This window comes from Podarcis cretensis (genome assembly GCF_951804945.1).
Source record: "Podarcis cretensis genome assembly, chromosome: 5".
Taxonomy (NCBI): domain Eukaryota; kingdom Metazoa; phylum Chordata; class Lepidosauria; order Squamata; family Lacertidae; genus Podarcis; species Podarcis cretensis.
In genome coordinates, this window is record NC_137174.1 from 88,217,267 (window position 1) to 88,233,176 (window position 15,910).

Genomic DNA, 15,910 nt, shown 5'->3' on the forward strand with positions numbered 1-15,910 from the left:
TCATCTTGGTTTTAGTGCATCTATGTGGGGCTTATTGTTAAGTGCTTTGGGTCGCCCTGGGCAAGTTGAAGCGACCAAGAAATTCTTTTTAAAATTATTATTAAATATTAATATAATTAATAATTATGTTGAATTATTTTCCCCATTGCAACAGATCTTTCCTTTCTCCAAAGGATGGGGGGGGGGGGAAATGAGGGGATTAGATTTCTAAGGGAAGAATCGATTAGCGTCTGCTTTTCACTTTCCTCCTAAGACTTCAACTCCCAGGAATCCTCGCGTGGGAGGGAAAAGGAGGCGTGGTCAGGAGAATTGTTTTTAAATGTGCACACGTTCGCTTCAGATTTATTCATTATTATTATTATTATTATTATTATTATTATTATTATTATTATTATTAATAATAATAATAATAATATTGTCTGCAAGGGAACCTTTTAGGGGAACAGTGGCGACATGGCAATATCCAGGCCCCTTCGCTCTCGCCCCCCCCCCCGCTCCGCCCATTTAACAGCCGTTTGAAAGAGTGAGCACGAGCGTGAGGGGGCGGAGACGACTCTTCCCCAAATCAACCAATCCTCAGTCGAGCTCACCCCCCCTCACGGCGGGGCTTAGGCGTTAAGTGGGTACAGAGACCTGGCTCGGCCAATCGAAAACCGTCTTGTAGGTGGGCGGCGCCCACCCCAACGTTCGGAAACAAGCCGGTGAACCATGGAGACGCGCGCGAGAGGCAAACAGAAAGTGAGGAGCTATGCCCCGGTGACGTCTCTCGCCCCGCCCCCCAAGGAGCCACGCACCAATAGGAGGCCGGCATCCCGGAGCATGAGTTGAGCGTCTGCCCACCCCACCCCCGGTGCGTCAGGGCAGCCAATGGGAAGCGGGCAGGGAGCGGACGCTCGCTTTTTTGAATTGGTGTGTGCGTCGCGGCAGGTCCCGGAATGGCGGCTTCCCTGTGAGCGGAGAGAGGCCTTGAGTGGCCCTGGAGGGTGAGGCGGAGGAGGGCGGAGCCTGTGGGAGGAGGCCGGGGGCTCCGGGGGTTAGGGAATGGGGGGGGGCGACTGAGAAGGGGGAGCTGGGCGAGTGTGGCTCGTGAAGGGGAGAGTTGGGCAACGGTAGCAGGTGGAGAGGGACGGGGAAGCGAGCTGGCTGAGAAATGGGGAAAAGGCCTCGAGTGGCGGCGGTGGTCGCAGTTGCAAGGGCAGCCAAGGGGGCTTGGTTTTAGTAACGCCCCCCCCACCCCCACCCAAAAAAAGAAGAATTAAGAGGCAAAAATATCCTAGAGTCTACCCGGAATTCCCTCTTTTCCATCTCCAAACCCAAACATATGGAGACTGGCCCAGGGGTCAAAGAAATGCACTCTGTACTTGCTCAGAGGTGTCACCTTTTTGCATTTTATTTTTTTACATTCAGGTCCTAAGCTCTGGGAATGGAAAAAAAATGGGTGAGCCTTAGTGTGTGTATTATAATAAGGGGTCTGTTAAGGAAAATGGAAGCTTATTATTTTGTACAGTATATGTATAGGAAAGTCTTGGGGGGGGGGTGCCTCTTGTTTTGTAAATTTCATCTCGGCACCTACCTGGAAAGGCAGGGTTTAGGCACTGTGGTGCCGTCTAGATGTTGCGGACAGCAACTCCCATCGTCCCTTACCAATGTCCATGTTGACTGGGGCCGATGGGAAGTGTAGTGCAAGGTGTAGCGCAAATGCCATTTCACCTGTGCTTCTGTTTCACCCTTATGTCCAATGCTGTGCTATAGCTAAGCCAAAGTACATGGAACTGAAACAGTCACAAATTCTTCACTTGTTTACTGCTGCCTCTATCCTCACCCTTTCCTCCTGTTATTCCCCTTGTTTATATTTCTGGATTATTAGGATTTTGGCTAAGGAATTTTCAGGTCTGCATATTGGAAAGGACCATGTTCATAGGTGGTGTTAAATAAATAAAAAATAAAATATTTAGGCAAAGGTAAGCTCTGGTTTGCCCCAAGTGCCTGATCACATCTTAATTTTTTAGTTGCATGTTCAAAATTTCTAAGGTGTCTAAATGTGTAGATTATTCTGCTAGGTCAGTCCAAAGGTCTGTGTAATCCAGCACTGTTTCCAGTACATTCAATATGTCCTTGTGGAACTCGCCAGCAGGGTATAATGGTGATATCTGTACCCTATTTATCCCCAGCATCTGGGAATTGGAGAGAGGCCGAACAGCTGCCCTGTGAGAAAAGTTGGGGCTATTTAGTTTAGAAAAAAGAAAAGCAGGCAGGGGGACATACAGGTGTATAGAATTAGGCAGCGTGTGGAGAAAGTGGATAGAGGGAAGTTTTTCTCTTGTAATACAGAATTTCATCTTATCAAAAGAAGTTGAAGGGTGGGAAGTGCAGAGCAGACAAAATGAAGTAGTCCACAGTGCACAGCCAAGCTTTAGAATTTGCTTCCACCAGATGTGATGGCATCTAGGTTAGATTACTTTTAAGAGGGGAACAGACAAATTTATATAAGGCTATCAGTGGGTGTGTTTGCATGTCATTCTAAGCTATGATTTACTGTGAACATGCAGATCACTCCTGCATTAATTGTCCCTTCTGACAAGCAGGAGCAACAAACCAAGGTCCTTGGCTTAGTGTTATAGCTGAAACAGAATTAGTAGTTTCTTTAGCTCCAAGCAAACCAGGATCTGAAGCCAAGGTCTGTTCTTGGCTTACCTGTTGTGCTTTGTTTGAATCATGATTACAAGACCTGTACTGTGGATTGTTGCCCCTGCTGACCTCTGGAGTGAAGCAGGATGATCTGCGTTTACTATGACATCTGAATGCAGCCATGCCTCTGATTGCCAGTCACTGGGGAACAACAGTGGGAGAGGTTTATTGTGCTAATGCCCTTCTTGTAGGCTTTCAAGAAGTATTTGGTTGGTTACTGGCAAATAGGATGCTGGACTAGATATGCCTTTGGTCTGATCCAGAAGGGATTATCTTCTGTTCTTACAAGGTGTTCTAAAATAAGAGGAAGTCCTTAAATCACTACGTACTTTGTAATATTGAATGTAAACTTGCTTTTGAGTTTCGCTTTAGAGATCTGACAATCCTGCTCTGCTCCACAATTACAGTTTGTTAGTAATGGTTGTCACCTAATGCCAACACATGCTTTATTGTGTGTATAGGTGTTATAAAACAGGTCAGATGGAAAAACATCACACTGGAGTACTATTGATTTATAGATGTGTTTTGAGTAAGGATGAAGTAATGATACTTAAAATACAGATTTGGAGGGGCGGAAATCATGGGTCTATGTGATACAACGGATTAGATTTATTTCAGATGCAGGCTTAAATTCTTGATTCCATCTTCTATAAAATGTGTTGCTCCAGGACCTGAAACTTTGGAATGTGGTGGGCAGGGTTTATGAGCTGAACTATCAGTGATCAGAGATGGAGCATATGTGCATTTTCATCTGCCCACAACGAAGCTCTGATCTTTCATGTTGGGTACTGCCTCACTTTGTTCCATTGTTCACTGATCTAGTGAATAAGTCATTGGTAACTGCTGGGGGAAAATTGATTGCATATTAAGACTCCATGTTGCAACACTAATGCTTGGCATCTGCAGTCATGTGCTTGTCCAACTCACATGATTCCTTCCTGCTCCAGCACTGCAAGTGCAGCAGGCCGCTGACCCAACTGTGGGAAATGACCACGTGAGCCCAAATTTCACACACAGCTACTGTATTGGGCCCACCTAGTGCTTGCTTCTTGCTTTCTTTTTGATTTCTAATAATTTGAAGAGCTGTCTTATTCTTGTTCTCATAAATTAAAATGAAATAAAAAGCATATGCAACACCTTTCAATTCATGCTGGTTGTGCACTTGTTCCTCTTTGATTGGATATCTGCCTCAACACTCGGTGTTTAGCAAAACTGTAGATTACAATACTGCTCAAAGCATTTGCACTCATCTAAAATTAGGCATGTTGGGCAGGGCAGCACCTACAGTAGATGATTCCATCTGTTCTGTGCTGAAATTATTCTGGAGCTAACAAAGGATATGGAGAAATTGTAAACCTGGGGTGGTCTTGTCTTGTCTTGCATAGTCAATTCCCCCTTCTCCCAGTAGTCTATTGAGGTGTTAAATGTTCTGAACACTAAAAGCCTATCTAATATTCTAATCTGTGTTAAGCTGTTTTCAGTATGCATTCTTGTTCAAATTCAAAGTGCCTTGCTGGTTCAGATGAGATCCAGCATTTACACAAGAATCACAGCAACCAGCTAGGTGGTTCATTGGAAATTGGCCCATGCCTTCTGCTCCACCTGTCATCACACTACTATCACAGAGTATAGTTTATCTCTTCTGCTCATATTTTGCCTTAGCTGTGTGTTCCTGTGTGTTTTGCCATTCACTCTCTTATGACAGTGTCCTTTAAAAAACAACAACATTCCAGCCCCACCCCACAACAGCTGTGAAGTTCTGCACACAGTTGCATAATAAAAGGTGGCATATGAAAGGTGAAAGTTAAGCAAAGCTTAGAAATCAGAAAGAGGGCATTGATGGAGTGGCTGCAGGAGAAGCTGTAGATGCAACACCTTGAAGTTTATGTAGAATCTTCATAAGTAATGGGGAGAGATATTTTAGCAGTTCTGAAATTACTAAAAGGGAGTAAGACAGACAGGAAGGCATACAAGACAGGAAGGCATACAAGACAGACAGGAAGGCATACAAGACAGACTTTCAGTTGTCTGGACTTCATCATGAGGCATCTAATCATAAGCCTGCATTTTTATCAAGCTTATATTTTGATCAGGGCCTGTATCTTAAAATGAGCTTAAAGATCTTCAAATGTTTCATGCCAGGCAGAAGAGCAGCTGCCTAAGAACCTTGGCAAGATGTTTTTCCTCCTAGACAAGGGGGCCCCCTGATTTATAGCAGAAAACAATTCTCAAAGTCGTAAAAAGGGAATTACAGGCTGACAGCCAAGGTTACACTGACCCTACATATTACAGAAGATAAAAAAAGAGATAAACATAATTAAGAGTGGGTAAATAGTAAAATAAAACCATGTGCCTCCCATTAAACTTGAGCCATATTTTCCTAAGGTTGAAAGGTCAAGAGCAGTGAAAAAAGGCAACTGGCTTGGCTGGAGAAGAGAGTATTTTGGGAAGTCTTTTTCTAAAGTTGTTTCTTTCTTAAACTGAGATCCTTTTAAGATTTCTTTTCCTTTTAAAAGGTTATTTATGTTATGTATTAAATATATTGGCTTAAATGTAATTATGCAAAGGAATTAGAAGCTAAGAAATGTTAAATCCTTATGCTAGATTCTTATTTCATATAGTTGGAAGAGATCACAGGGGCCATCAGCCACCAGCCTAGCCCCCCCTTTCCAAGCAGGAAACATCATTAGAGCATTTGTCAAGCTTTTGTTTAGAGATCTCCAAAGGAAGGAGATCTTTCAATGATGATCCTTGACATCTGTTTAAGATAAAAATTTAAGATTAAACCATTTGTTTTGGAGGGCAATAGGGCGAGGTGAGCTGGTAATTAAGGTTCCTTGTTGAGACACATGTAAGATATATTACTACTTATTTGTCATTTATAGATAGAAGAATATATAGCTTTTTGTTTCCCATAAAAGGACAGAAGGAAATGGGTGTATCTTTTGTGATTGGTTCTAGCAAACAGCCAATAGGAATTTCAACCAGGCTGATTGGACAGAGGCAGCCACAGGAGGAGCAAGGGGGCTGGATTAAGGAAATATAAGTGCTGGCCAGAATGGCAGGAGGCCAGGCCAGAGCTTGGTAACCATATACCACTGTGCCTCATATTTATTTGTCTGACAAATAAATTATTATTTTAATTTCTCTATTGCTGCGTTGAGTATTTCATTCCAGCTAAGTGTTAACCACAAGCAGGGTGCTACAATCATACAAAATAAAAGGTCAGATCTTATGTAATGAAGCATAATTTCTCTACACTCGATACAAGCTTGAAATACAGGCCTCCTCCCTTGAGACTTGGCAGTTTAGAGAAAATGAGAGGCTTACTATTCCTCAAGTTTTTTTCCTGTTCAAAATGTTTAATTGCTTCTACTTAATTTGATAATGTGAAAAGAGGTATGTTTATATGATGCATAAAGAATTCATATAGTTAAACACAGCCAGTTACGTTGTGGGTGTTATTGTTAGTTGGATTTATGTAACTGTAGGTTTGATAGTGTGCTGTATCCTGTCAGCTTCCCCTGCTGATGTGCCAGGAGTTGCTCTGGTACTTATAACACTCGCATGAGCATTTTACATAGCATGGCACACAAGTGAACTTAATCCCTTCCAGAAGTCCGTTCTTAAACTGAAACTGTTCTTGAACTGAGGCATGCTTTCCCTAATGAGGCCTCCTGCCGCCAGTTCCCTTCCACTGTTTGGATTCCGTTCTTGGACTGAGGTAAAGTTTGCAAACCAGGACACTACTGCAGGTTTTGCGGAGTTTGTAATCCGAATCATTCGTAAACAGGACTGTTCTTAAACCGAGGTACTGCTGTACTAGAGAGTCATGGATACCAGAATTCCATGAACACAGAGACAAGCACGAATGAATACTATAAATAAATAGCATGTTGAGAATGTTGCTCATTTGGCTCCAGCAGATTTTGCAACATCTGGGCAGCACATATAGAAAAATATGTTTTGCATAAACATCTTCAAGTATGATCTTATAGCCCAGGTATCTTCCACCCACTGACCCACCCAGAAAACCCCCCTTTCTCCCTGTAGTGTTTAGACCCTACGGATCTTAATGGCAAAACAGAATAGGAAGCAGCAGCAGCAGTAATTGGTAAATGCAATAGGAAAAGTGAGGCTTTGACAATGTAGGTACAAGCTCCGGTACGGGTATTCAAATTGCAGAGTTGCTTTTGGAGTACGGTTAGGAACCTTACATAGATTGCTAATAGTTTCCTAAACGGTGTGTTTCCTTAAAAATAATAATAACTTACTGGGTGATTCCCTTGCAGCCGTAGAAGTGAAATACCCTTTTGACCATGGCTGACAACAGTACACTCATGTCTGATACAGGGAGGAGTCTCTTGGCAGATTCTTCCATTCTTGACTCCAAAATTACAGAATCTTCAAAGGAGAACCTGTTCAGGGGATCAGCTTCAGATGATGAAGGTAATGAAGTGAATGGTTCTTATTTCAGAATGTGGATAAAAGTCACTTGCTATAGAAACTCTTGCAATCTAGCTATGAATCTAGTTATGTAGCCTGAACCTTGTCCTCGCCAGGGAATCGTTCGCCCGCGTCCCCAGTACCGAAGAGAGAGCAAAAAGCACCAGGAAAGATTCTTCTTTGGAGAAAAGAGTTTATTGTAATCTGTGCACAGAGACAACCAGCAGAATAGGTTCTGAAAAACTGGTTGTGAAGCAATATACTTCAGCAAGCTTTCTTATACTTTCTGAACATTCTTCCCCCTCCCATTCCTTCCCCAAACTTCTCCAATCAGCTGGCAAATATTCAACTTATTCCCTTATATGGCACATCTATATTGCTTGCTGAACATTTTACCTTCCCTCATACATGTCTTTCTGCTGGCTAAGCACTCCCCCTCCCCTTTTGCTTATACGTGTCTTTTCTTATCTTTGCAATACTAAGGCAGGAAGCGCAAGGCAGGAAACGGCCTCCTTAGCAGGCCTGGTTAAATTTGCAAACGGCTGCAATCTCTTGCTAGCTGACGAGGCAGGAAATGGACTCTTGACCTGCCAGACAGATTTAGCAAACAGTCACCGGCTATGTGCTAACTGTCTGACCACAATTGCAGAAGTAGGATTAGCACAGGAATTTACTGCAGATAATATTTGAGAGCAACCCTTCTTAGGTACAAGGTACAAGGTACAGAGAATATTGAGAGAAACCCTTCCCATCTCCCTTCAGTTATGCTTCTCTTTGTATTCCTCTAGTTTTTTTAGATGGGAGCATTCAAATGTGTGCTTTGATAGCAATATTTATGTTATACTTAGCTGAAGCACAAAGCACAATGCAGACTCTTTCCTGTAGGCTTATTTTGTTTTTATTTACTAATTAAAGTATTTCTGTTTTGCCTTTGGCTTCACAATGGAACCCCAAGGCAACTGTCCACTTCATTAAAATAATAAAAGCAAGTAGAACACAAACAGCAGCAGCAATAGCAACTTTATAATAGGTAAATATCAAAACCACAGGTGTAAATTGTGAATACCGGGTATATTATTGAAAAGTGCACAAACCTACAAAAAAAAATCTCTTTTTGTTGATGGCATATAAAGAATAAGCTTGTGGGATTTTATATTGGATAGCAAGATGTTCCATAATCTCTAAAGGCCCATTTTGCACATAATGCTAAGCCAAACCAGTGGCTTGGCGTGAACAAACAAACGTGTTTCTCCCCAAGCCTTGCTTCTGCTGCACTACCTGCACTAAGCAATGCACTACCTGCAATGCACTACTTGCACTACCTGCACTAAGCAATGGTTTAGCTCAGCATTAAACGTGAGCCCAGACTTGTGGTTGGCCTCACTCTAGACCAGAGGTTTTCAACCTTTTTGAGTCCCTGGCTCCCTACATTCTTTCTGCGGCCCCCGCCTATGGGGCTCAGGAGCTCAGTTATGTCACCCCTTACCTTCTGAGCTGGCAGCCTCTTGCCCTTTTTCAAACACCCTCTCTTGTGGAGGGTTCCCTTGGCCTTCTCCCTTCTCCTTGGGAGTCTCCTGTGCCTCCCCAGTCTCTGAGCTGCCCCCCGGCCTGAAAGAGAAGTGCTTCCTCACACTGCCCTACTGGAGCATCGGAAGAGGATGCTCCTACTGCATTATCTGGATCCATTCGCAACCAAGATTCAGGCCTAGCTTCAGAACGGAGTCAGCCTTGGTTACCCTGACCCATGACCTTTATCAGGACAGGGATAGAGGGAATGTGACCCTGTTGCTTCTCTTTGATCTCTCAGCATCACTCAGTACCATTGACCATATTGACTGGATCGACTAAGCAAGTTAGCAGTAGGAAATATGGTGATTCTACAGGGCTGTTTTCAGAAAGTGACACTAGGAGTCTCCATCTGCCTTAGTGGCCCAACAGAGACTGGCCAAAGGTGAACGTGAGGTCAGCACCTTATCTTGGGAGACAGCAGCGGGCACTGCCGGGCCTGCATGGCGGAAAGGCTCCCCTTCGGCCCTGGGCACTCAGCTCCCAGGGAGGCCTTGCACACAGCCAGCACAAGAAAGGCCAGAGCGGTGCCTGCATGCCTGCCTGGCCTCCCACTTGTCTGTCCGACCCAACAGCAAGGGCTGGTTGGACTACCTCGCCTACTTGCTTGCTTACTCCAAGGCTGCCTCAGCTCCTGGCAACCAGCACCCTCTAGCCTGCCCCAGAGTCACCATTCACCTGGGGAGCTTGTAGCTAGAGCTGCTGCAACAAACAGCTGTGCAAACCTTTGGGAGGCAGAGACGTGAGAGGGCATCAGAGGAAGGGAGGAAAGGCAAGAAGGACCAAGGCCAGTGTTGCCCACAGCACCCCTGACCATCATTCAAGGCACCCCAAGGGGCCAGAAACTGAACCCCCGCGCTAAACGGTTGCCGCCTGTATAGGTGAATTAAATGTATAAAAGGATGCTATTGGGAATATAAGCTTCTTCTACTTCCTCTCCCTTGTTGAGAGAGAAGATAAAAAGGTAAAGGTAAAGGTACCCCTGCCCGTACGGGCCAGTCTTGACAGACTCTGGGGTTGTGCGCCCATCTCACTTAAGAGGCCAGGGGCCAGCGCTGTCTGGAGACACTTCCGGGTCACGTGGCCAGCGTGACATCGCTGCTCTGGCCAGAGCCAGAGCCGCACACAGAAACGCCGTTTACCTTCCCGCTGGTAAGCGGTCCCTATTTATCTACTTGCACCCGGAGGTGCTTTCGAACTGCTAGGTTGGCAGGCGCTGGGACCGAGCAGCGGGAGCGCACCCCGCCGCAGGGATTCGAACCGCCGACCTTTCGATCGGCAAGTCCTAGGCGCTGAGGCTTTAACCCACAGCGCCACCTGCGTCCCCTGAGAGAGAAGATAGGTCGCTTTAATTCTGCAATCATATGTTTAGATACTGTTTGTTCTTTTTTCACCTCTCCCAAAAGAAGAAATGCCGCAGATTGAAACTAGGGTAGTCCTACCAAAAGAAGCTGCAAAATGTGAAGAACTTCTGAAAGCTTTGGAGGTAAGATTTATCAGGCCCCCAACATGATGCCCATGACTGAAATTGTGCCCTTGAAGAGTTCTGGTGCTCTCAAAATTCTAAATGCCCATGATCCCAAAATGGTATGCGATCCCTCATGTTATTGAAAACTTGTAGTTGAGGCTTTGGATTATTTCGTTCTCATACTGAAGTTCTCCTCTTCTGCAGACCATTAAGATAATGGAAGTTCCCGTTATAAAGATAAAGGAAGCTAGTTCTGGTAAATCGGAAGAAAAACTTATTAAAAGTATTATCCATATGGTATGTTGGGGCAATTACGTGTACATGTCTGCATGCAGTCTTTTGCACTACTGGGACAGAAGTGGGCAAAATCAACAATCTCATCACTTGGTATATGGATAATATAAAAGCACAATAGTAGTGAATGGTGCACAATGGAGCTAGCTGAATCGAAGCTTTGACACTTTGGGGTGTTGACATTGGTTCTGAATTGATGTTCACCTGTGATTGTTACGATGATGCATCTCATGCTCATGAATTAGAATTCAAATTTGATTTAACTATTAAAACTCTTTGCTTCTATCTGCAAAAAAGGAGTCATGTTTCTCTTGAGCTAGCTTCAAATTTAATGGGCAGTTTCTAAATCATACTTTTATTGAAATAATCCTACTGTATAACTTATAGGCAGAAAAACATTTTTGTTAGCTTTACTATTGTAAATAATACTTGATTTTTTTTGGTAAACAATTGAAGGAAATTAAAGTGCCCTACATAAAGACGGATTCAGTGGAGGAGTATAAGAATTCCGATTCGCCAGAATTTGAGACCATTTTTGTGATAGCAGACTTTCAAGATCCCATTTTCAACGATTTGCACAAAGCTGACTGCAGAGTCCTTGGGCCCCCAATAGTACTGCACTGTGCCAGAAAAGGCGAGGTAAGAATATACATTGTAAGATATCTTAAAATGGTGGTTACCTTCTGTTTTAGACATGCATATACAGTGGTGCCCTGCAAGACGAATGCTTCGCAAGACGAAAAACCCGCTAGACGAAAGGGTTTTCCGTTTTGGAGGCGCTTCGCAAAATGAATTTCCTATAGGCTTGCTTCACAAGACGAAAATGTCTTGTGAGTTTTTCCGACTTTCCCCCCCCTTTCCCCCCTTTTTCTAAGCCACTAAGCCGCTTATCTGCTTATCCGCTAAGCCGCTAAAAGCCGCTAAGCCGCTAATAGCGCTAATCCGCTAAGCCGTCAATGGGCTTGCTTCGCAAGACGAAAAAACCGCTAGACGAAGAGAATCGCGGAACGGATTCTTTTCGTCTTGCGAGGCACCACTGTATTTGGATACAATTGTGGCTTCCCCTGTAACTCCTGAAACTGGGACCTGTTTAAAAATGTATTTTATTCACTTGTCCTTTGGGATACACGTTGAATTCTTGATCCATGTCTGTATTAAATAACACAGTCATAATCTTTGACAGATCTGTTTTCACTCATTTTTCCACCTTACCGTGTGGCTCTCTGATATCTGTAGTGCAACATTTGAATGAAGCACACTTCTATTGTGCATCTAATACTTGAAAAAAAAATAGAGTCTTGTGGTGCCTTAAAGGCTAACAGGTTTATTAGGGCATAATAAAAAATACATCTATAATGAAAATGTACACTAAACAAAACATGTTAATACAGGAGGTTCTTATCAGGTCTGTGGTCCTTTTCTTACTTTGCTGTAACTGTGTTTTCTTCTTCCCACACAAATCTCTCCTCCTCCCTAGGGAATCTTTAGCTTTACCGTCCTTTGTCTTGTAAATGTGACTTCTTCATTTAGATGTTAACAAGAACAGTATAGGAAGAAACTACCAGGAAGTGACTTCTATAGAGCTGTAGGCTTGATTAAACCAGGCCCCTAGTTCCCTGAATGGGTGGCGGTTTATCCATCAAGTGCATGATTTTCACACAAGCTTACTTAATTGTCTTGGGGCATCTTCGGTGACAACTAACCAGCTTACTTTTATTTCAGCCTCTGCCTTTCTCATGCCGCCCATTGTACTGTGCCAGTATGTTGAATCTTGTGTTATGCTTCACAGGATTCAGAAAGAAAGAAGAATTGGTAAGTTTGTCTTTTTTCCATGCCCCTTAGAATACATGGAATAATAGTTGAAGAGGTTGTAATATTGAGTGGAGAACAAGTACTGGGAGATCCACACGGAGCTTGGTACTGACTGCTATAGCAGCACCACTTGAGGAATGTGCAAAGAAGTTTTTTTTTTTAAATCACAAAGGGAGTAGTGTGATGGACATGAAATGGGGACATCTGGATTCAAGCTTCCACTCAGCACTGAGTGATATTCAGCTGTGGGATGGTGACGTCCAACTTGAAGACTTGATGTGTATCTGTTCCTGCAGGCATTTTAAGGGCATTTTCTGGTTTTATCTGCTGATTTTTATTTGTTATGTGCTTTCTGTGATTTTTTATGCACACTGCTTGGAAATTTTTGTATATAAATAGTTGAAATAAACAGAATGGGCTTAATGCCATATACACCACCACATGGGGTCCTCCTATGGAAGACAGGAATAAAATTATGAGACACAAGTTGGTTAAAAGTACCAAATGTTTGTGGGGTAATACTGTGAGTGCTGATTAGTGGAGTTAACTCACTGCAGTCAGCAAGTAGTTAGCTTCTCTTTCTGCCTCTGGGTGTCTTCATTAAACATTCCTTTAAAGTTTTGGATTTTAACCTATTCCTTCCATGTGGTAGAGTAGTATGGCATTTGTGGGGTGAGTAACTAGGCTTCGGACCATTCCAACTCGTATACGGTTTTTTCAGTTACCCTCACAACACTGTAGCCAATTGGAAGTAGAGTAGACATCTGCTTCTGCTTCCCCTTAATTGCCAGGTTGATAGGATGAATTTTTGACTCTCCTGTGCAAAGCACCCCTAAGCAAACCTTGCTCCGAACTCTTGACCCTCCTGTGCAGGAATGCCTTTAAAGAGAGAAGTAACCATTTTACAACCCAAATGTTGCAACGTAAACCGAAAGGAGAATGGCTGGAAGTACTGTTGCTTCGTACATTGAATTGCAGACAGCATTTTACCTTGGTCTAATAGCAATTTTGTTTAGAAAATAAATAAAACTAACTGGAGCCCAATTTTGTTCATAGGTGAAGCTGGTGACTTTGGCTCATCATATGGGAGGGATTATTCGACGGGATTTCAATTCAAAAGTTACACATTTGGTGGCTAATTCTACGCAAGGAGGCAAATTCAGAGTATGTTCATTTCCCTTTCTAGTTCAGAGTTTGGGTGCAGAATATGTTTTTTTGCATATACCAGGCATACGATGCAAAGGGATGATAAGTATTGTATGTACATTAAGCTGTGGGCAGGAGTAAATGGATTTTGCATTTAAAGTTTTTGATTGTGCGTCTTTATTTTAAGAGGCATTTCAGTATTTTGAAGGATGTCCTGGAGGTGTATTAGAGTGGCATTTTGAAGTTGCATAACTTTTCATTGAAATGTCAACTCCAAAGCAGTTGAAGATACAATTCATGTAGATAAGTATTCTGTTGCAAAGCCTATAACTGCAGCCTTGTGCTGTCAGCTGGAGGTCTAATAATGCAGTACAGTAGTTCTTATGGAGCTACCTTACGACCCAGTGGCAGGAGAGGTTTAATACTGTAACTGGACAGCAGTTTTGTTCTGGTTTTGTTGCATCCGGCCATATTAAAATGAAATCTCACTTGTGTCTACGTTTCCCACAGGAATGCAGCGAAGTATACCATAGCTGCCTTCCATGAGCAGACATCTATTTTATCTAAATCATTTTAAATACAGTTGACCCTCCATTTATGGCTTAGTAAAATAATGAATTGTCCATATTCATATATATGATGGATTTATTGAGGGCTGGATAATATGGCTCCCTGCCAAAATGTTGGGGTGGATAGACATAAATCATTGATTGAAAATCTGATTTACATTGGCTTCCCCCTCCTGCAGAAGGACTGTAGCTCAGTGGTAGAGGATCTGCTTTGCATGAAGAATGTCCCAGGTTCAGTCCCTGGCATCTCAAGGTGGGACTGTATGTACCCAGTCTAGAATCCTGGGGAGACTATTCCAATTAGTGTACACGATACTGAGCTAGATGAACCAATGATCTGGCTCCATTCCCCCTGTTATTTGAATCAAGGAAGCAATTCAATTGTTTTAATATTTCCTGAAGGAGCATGTATACTAATCAACTTGCGTAATTAAAGCTTGCCATTAAATAAAGCTTTTATATTACATGGGAGCAGAATCTGACCCCCTCTGGTCATGAAGTCTGTGTGTAGTCAGGAATTTCTAATGCCTTCATGCAAAAGAAAGGTGGGAGGAAGGAATGTGCAAGCCTGAATATTGCCAAACCATGTTTTGGTGTTGGAATATGAATATGTGGGTCCATGTTTCACTATCATAATGTTTGACTCCAAAGGCCAGATTTCACCTGCTTTGTTCTTTGAACTTTGTGTTTCAATAGGAGCCCATGGATTCAATTTGTGCGCTTGCCACACTTCCACTAACATCAAGTGTTAAAGTACATATCTTTTTTTTAAATTAAAAAAGCCCACAGATGTTAATTCTGTTCATCAAGCATAGATTTTTGTGTTTTGTGAAATACTGTGATCTTTACTAAGTAAGACTTTGCAAGGGCATTTTTTTCCATTCTGCATAGGAACAGTACCTGTTAACCTCTTTGTCTGCTGATTTGCAGGCAGCTGTGAGTCTAGGCACACCCATCATGAAAGCAGAGTGGATTTATAAGGCCTGGGAGAAAAGGAATGACATGTATGTATACATTCTTCAAAGTGGCATTGGTATTTGCACTTGCGTGCAGGATAGTGAGCAGAAACCATTTTCTGCATAGGAAAACATGGTGCAACAAGGTTTAAATCCCTCATCCCATTTCCCCTCCACTCCTTAGTGACTTCTGTGCTGCTGCTGAGGAATTCAGGAAAGAATTTAAAGTTCCCCCATTTCAGGACTGCATGTTGAGTTTTCTTGGATTCTCTGAGGAAGAAAAGAAGAGCATGGAAGAAATGACAGAAATGCAAGGTAAATGTGAAAAAACTATTGCACTAAAAGAGTCTATGTACATAAAATGCTTTAAACCTCCTCGTGCCCCAGACAAAAAAACTACTATCACTGTAAAAAGATACTTTTGGGGGGGGCACACATATTAAATAGCCAGCATGTTGTTATATTGCTGATACTACAGATTTTGATGCTCTGTTTTACTGAGAACGTGTTAGTGTTCATATTTGTAAATGTATTATAGCAGTTGATGACTTGTTTAATGAACTGTATACCCCACTATTATACCTTTCTATGGAATCATGCTTTTCTACTGATTTGCACTTAAAAGAGGTTGATGTCGCCATCTAAAGCAAGTTTAAATGCCGAGAATTCATTACAGAAGAGATGTCAAATGCTTAAGCTGTATCTCAAATTGCATTTGTGCAGATTTGTGCTTTTTCTTTAATTCATGTACAGCTTCCTGAACGTAAAAATGTGGAGAGCCAGCTTTGCATCATGCATAATAACAAAAATCTGAAGCTGTGTGGAAGAAATCAGTGCTCTCTCCTTTAAATATGTAATTCTGAGTATGGTTAGCGTTGTTTGTAGGTGCTCTACTTTTCTTGGAGCACTCCATATCTTCATATCCCTTATGCTAAGCTTCAAAAAGGCCAGTATTATTCTCAAAG

The 15,910-nt window shown here is 42.6% G+C and overlaps 1 protein-coding gene across 9 annotated transcripts in view; it reads left to right on the top strand.

Moving 5' to 3' along the window:
• The first annotated feature begins 830 nt into the window (after positions 1-830).
• ECT2 (epithelial cell transforming 2) overlaps positions 831-15,910 on the top strand; it is a 44,752-nt gene continuing 29,672 nt past the window's right edge. For 2 of the 9 annotated variants that reach the window (XM_079977706.1, XM_079977712.1), the window contains exons 1-8: positions 831-983; positions 6,981-7,137; positions 10,107-10,186; positions 10,919-11,101; positions 12,185-12,274; positions 13,331-13,438; positions 14,920-14,993; positions 15,130-15,260. In XM_079977706.1, coding sequence (XP_079833832.1) covers positions 7,008-7,137; positions 10,107-10,186; positions 10,919-11,101; positions 12,185-12,274; positions 13,331-13,438; positions 14,920-14,993; positions 15,130-15,260 — 796 coding nt within the window. In that variant the 5' untranslated portion in view covers positions 831-983; positions 6,981-7,007. Of the gene's footprint in view, positions 984-2,577; positions 2,678-6,980; positions 7,138-8,089; positions 8,165-10,106; positions 10,187-10,356; positions 10,466-10,918; positions 11,102-12,184; positions 12,275-13,330; positions 13,439-14,919; positions 14,994-15,129; positions 15,261-15,910 lie in introns of those variants that run through there. The other 7 variants (XM_079977708.1, XM_079977713.1, XM_079977714.1 and 4 more) reach the window with 6 other exon arrangements.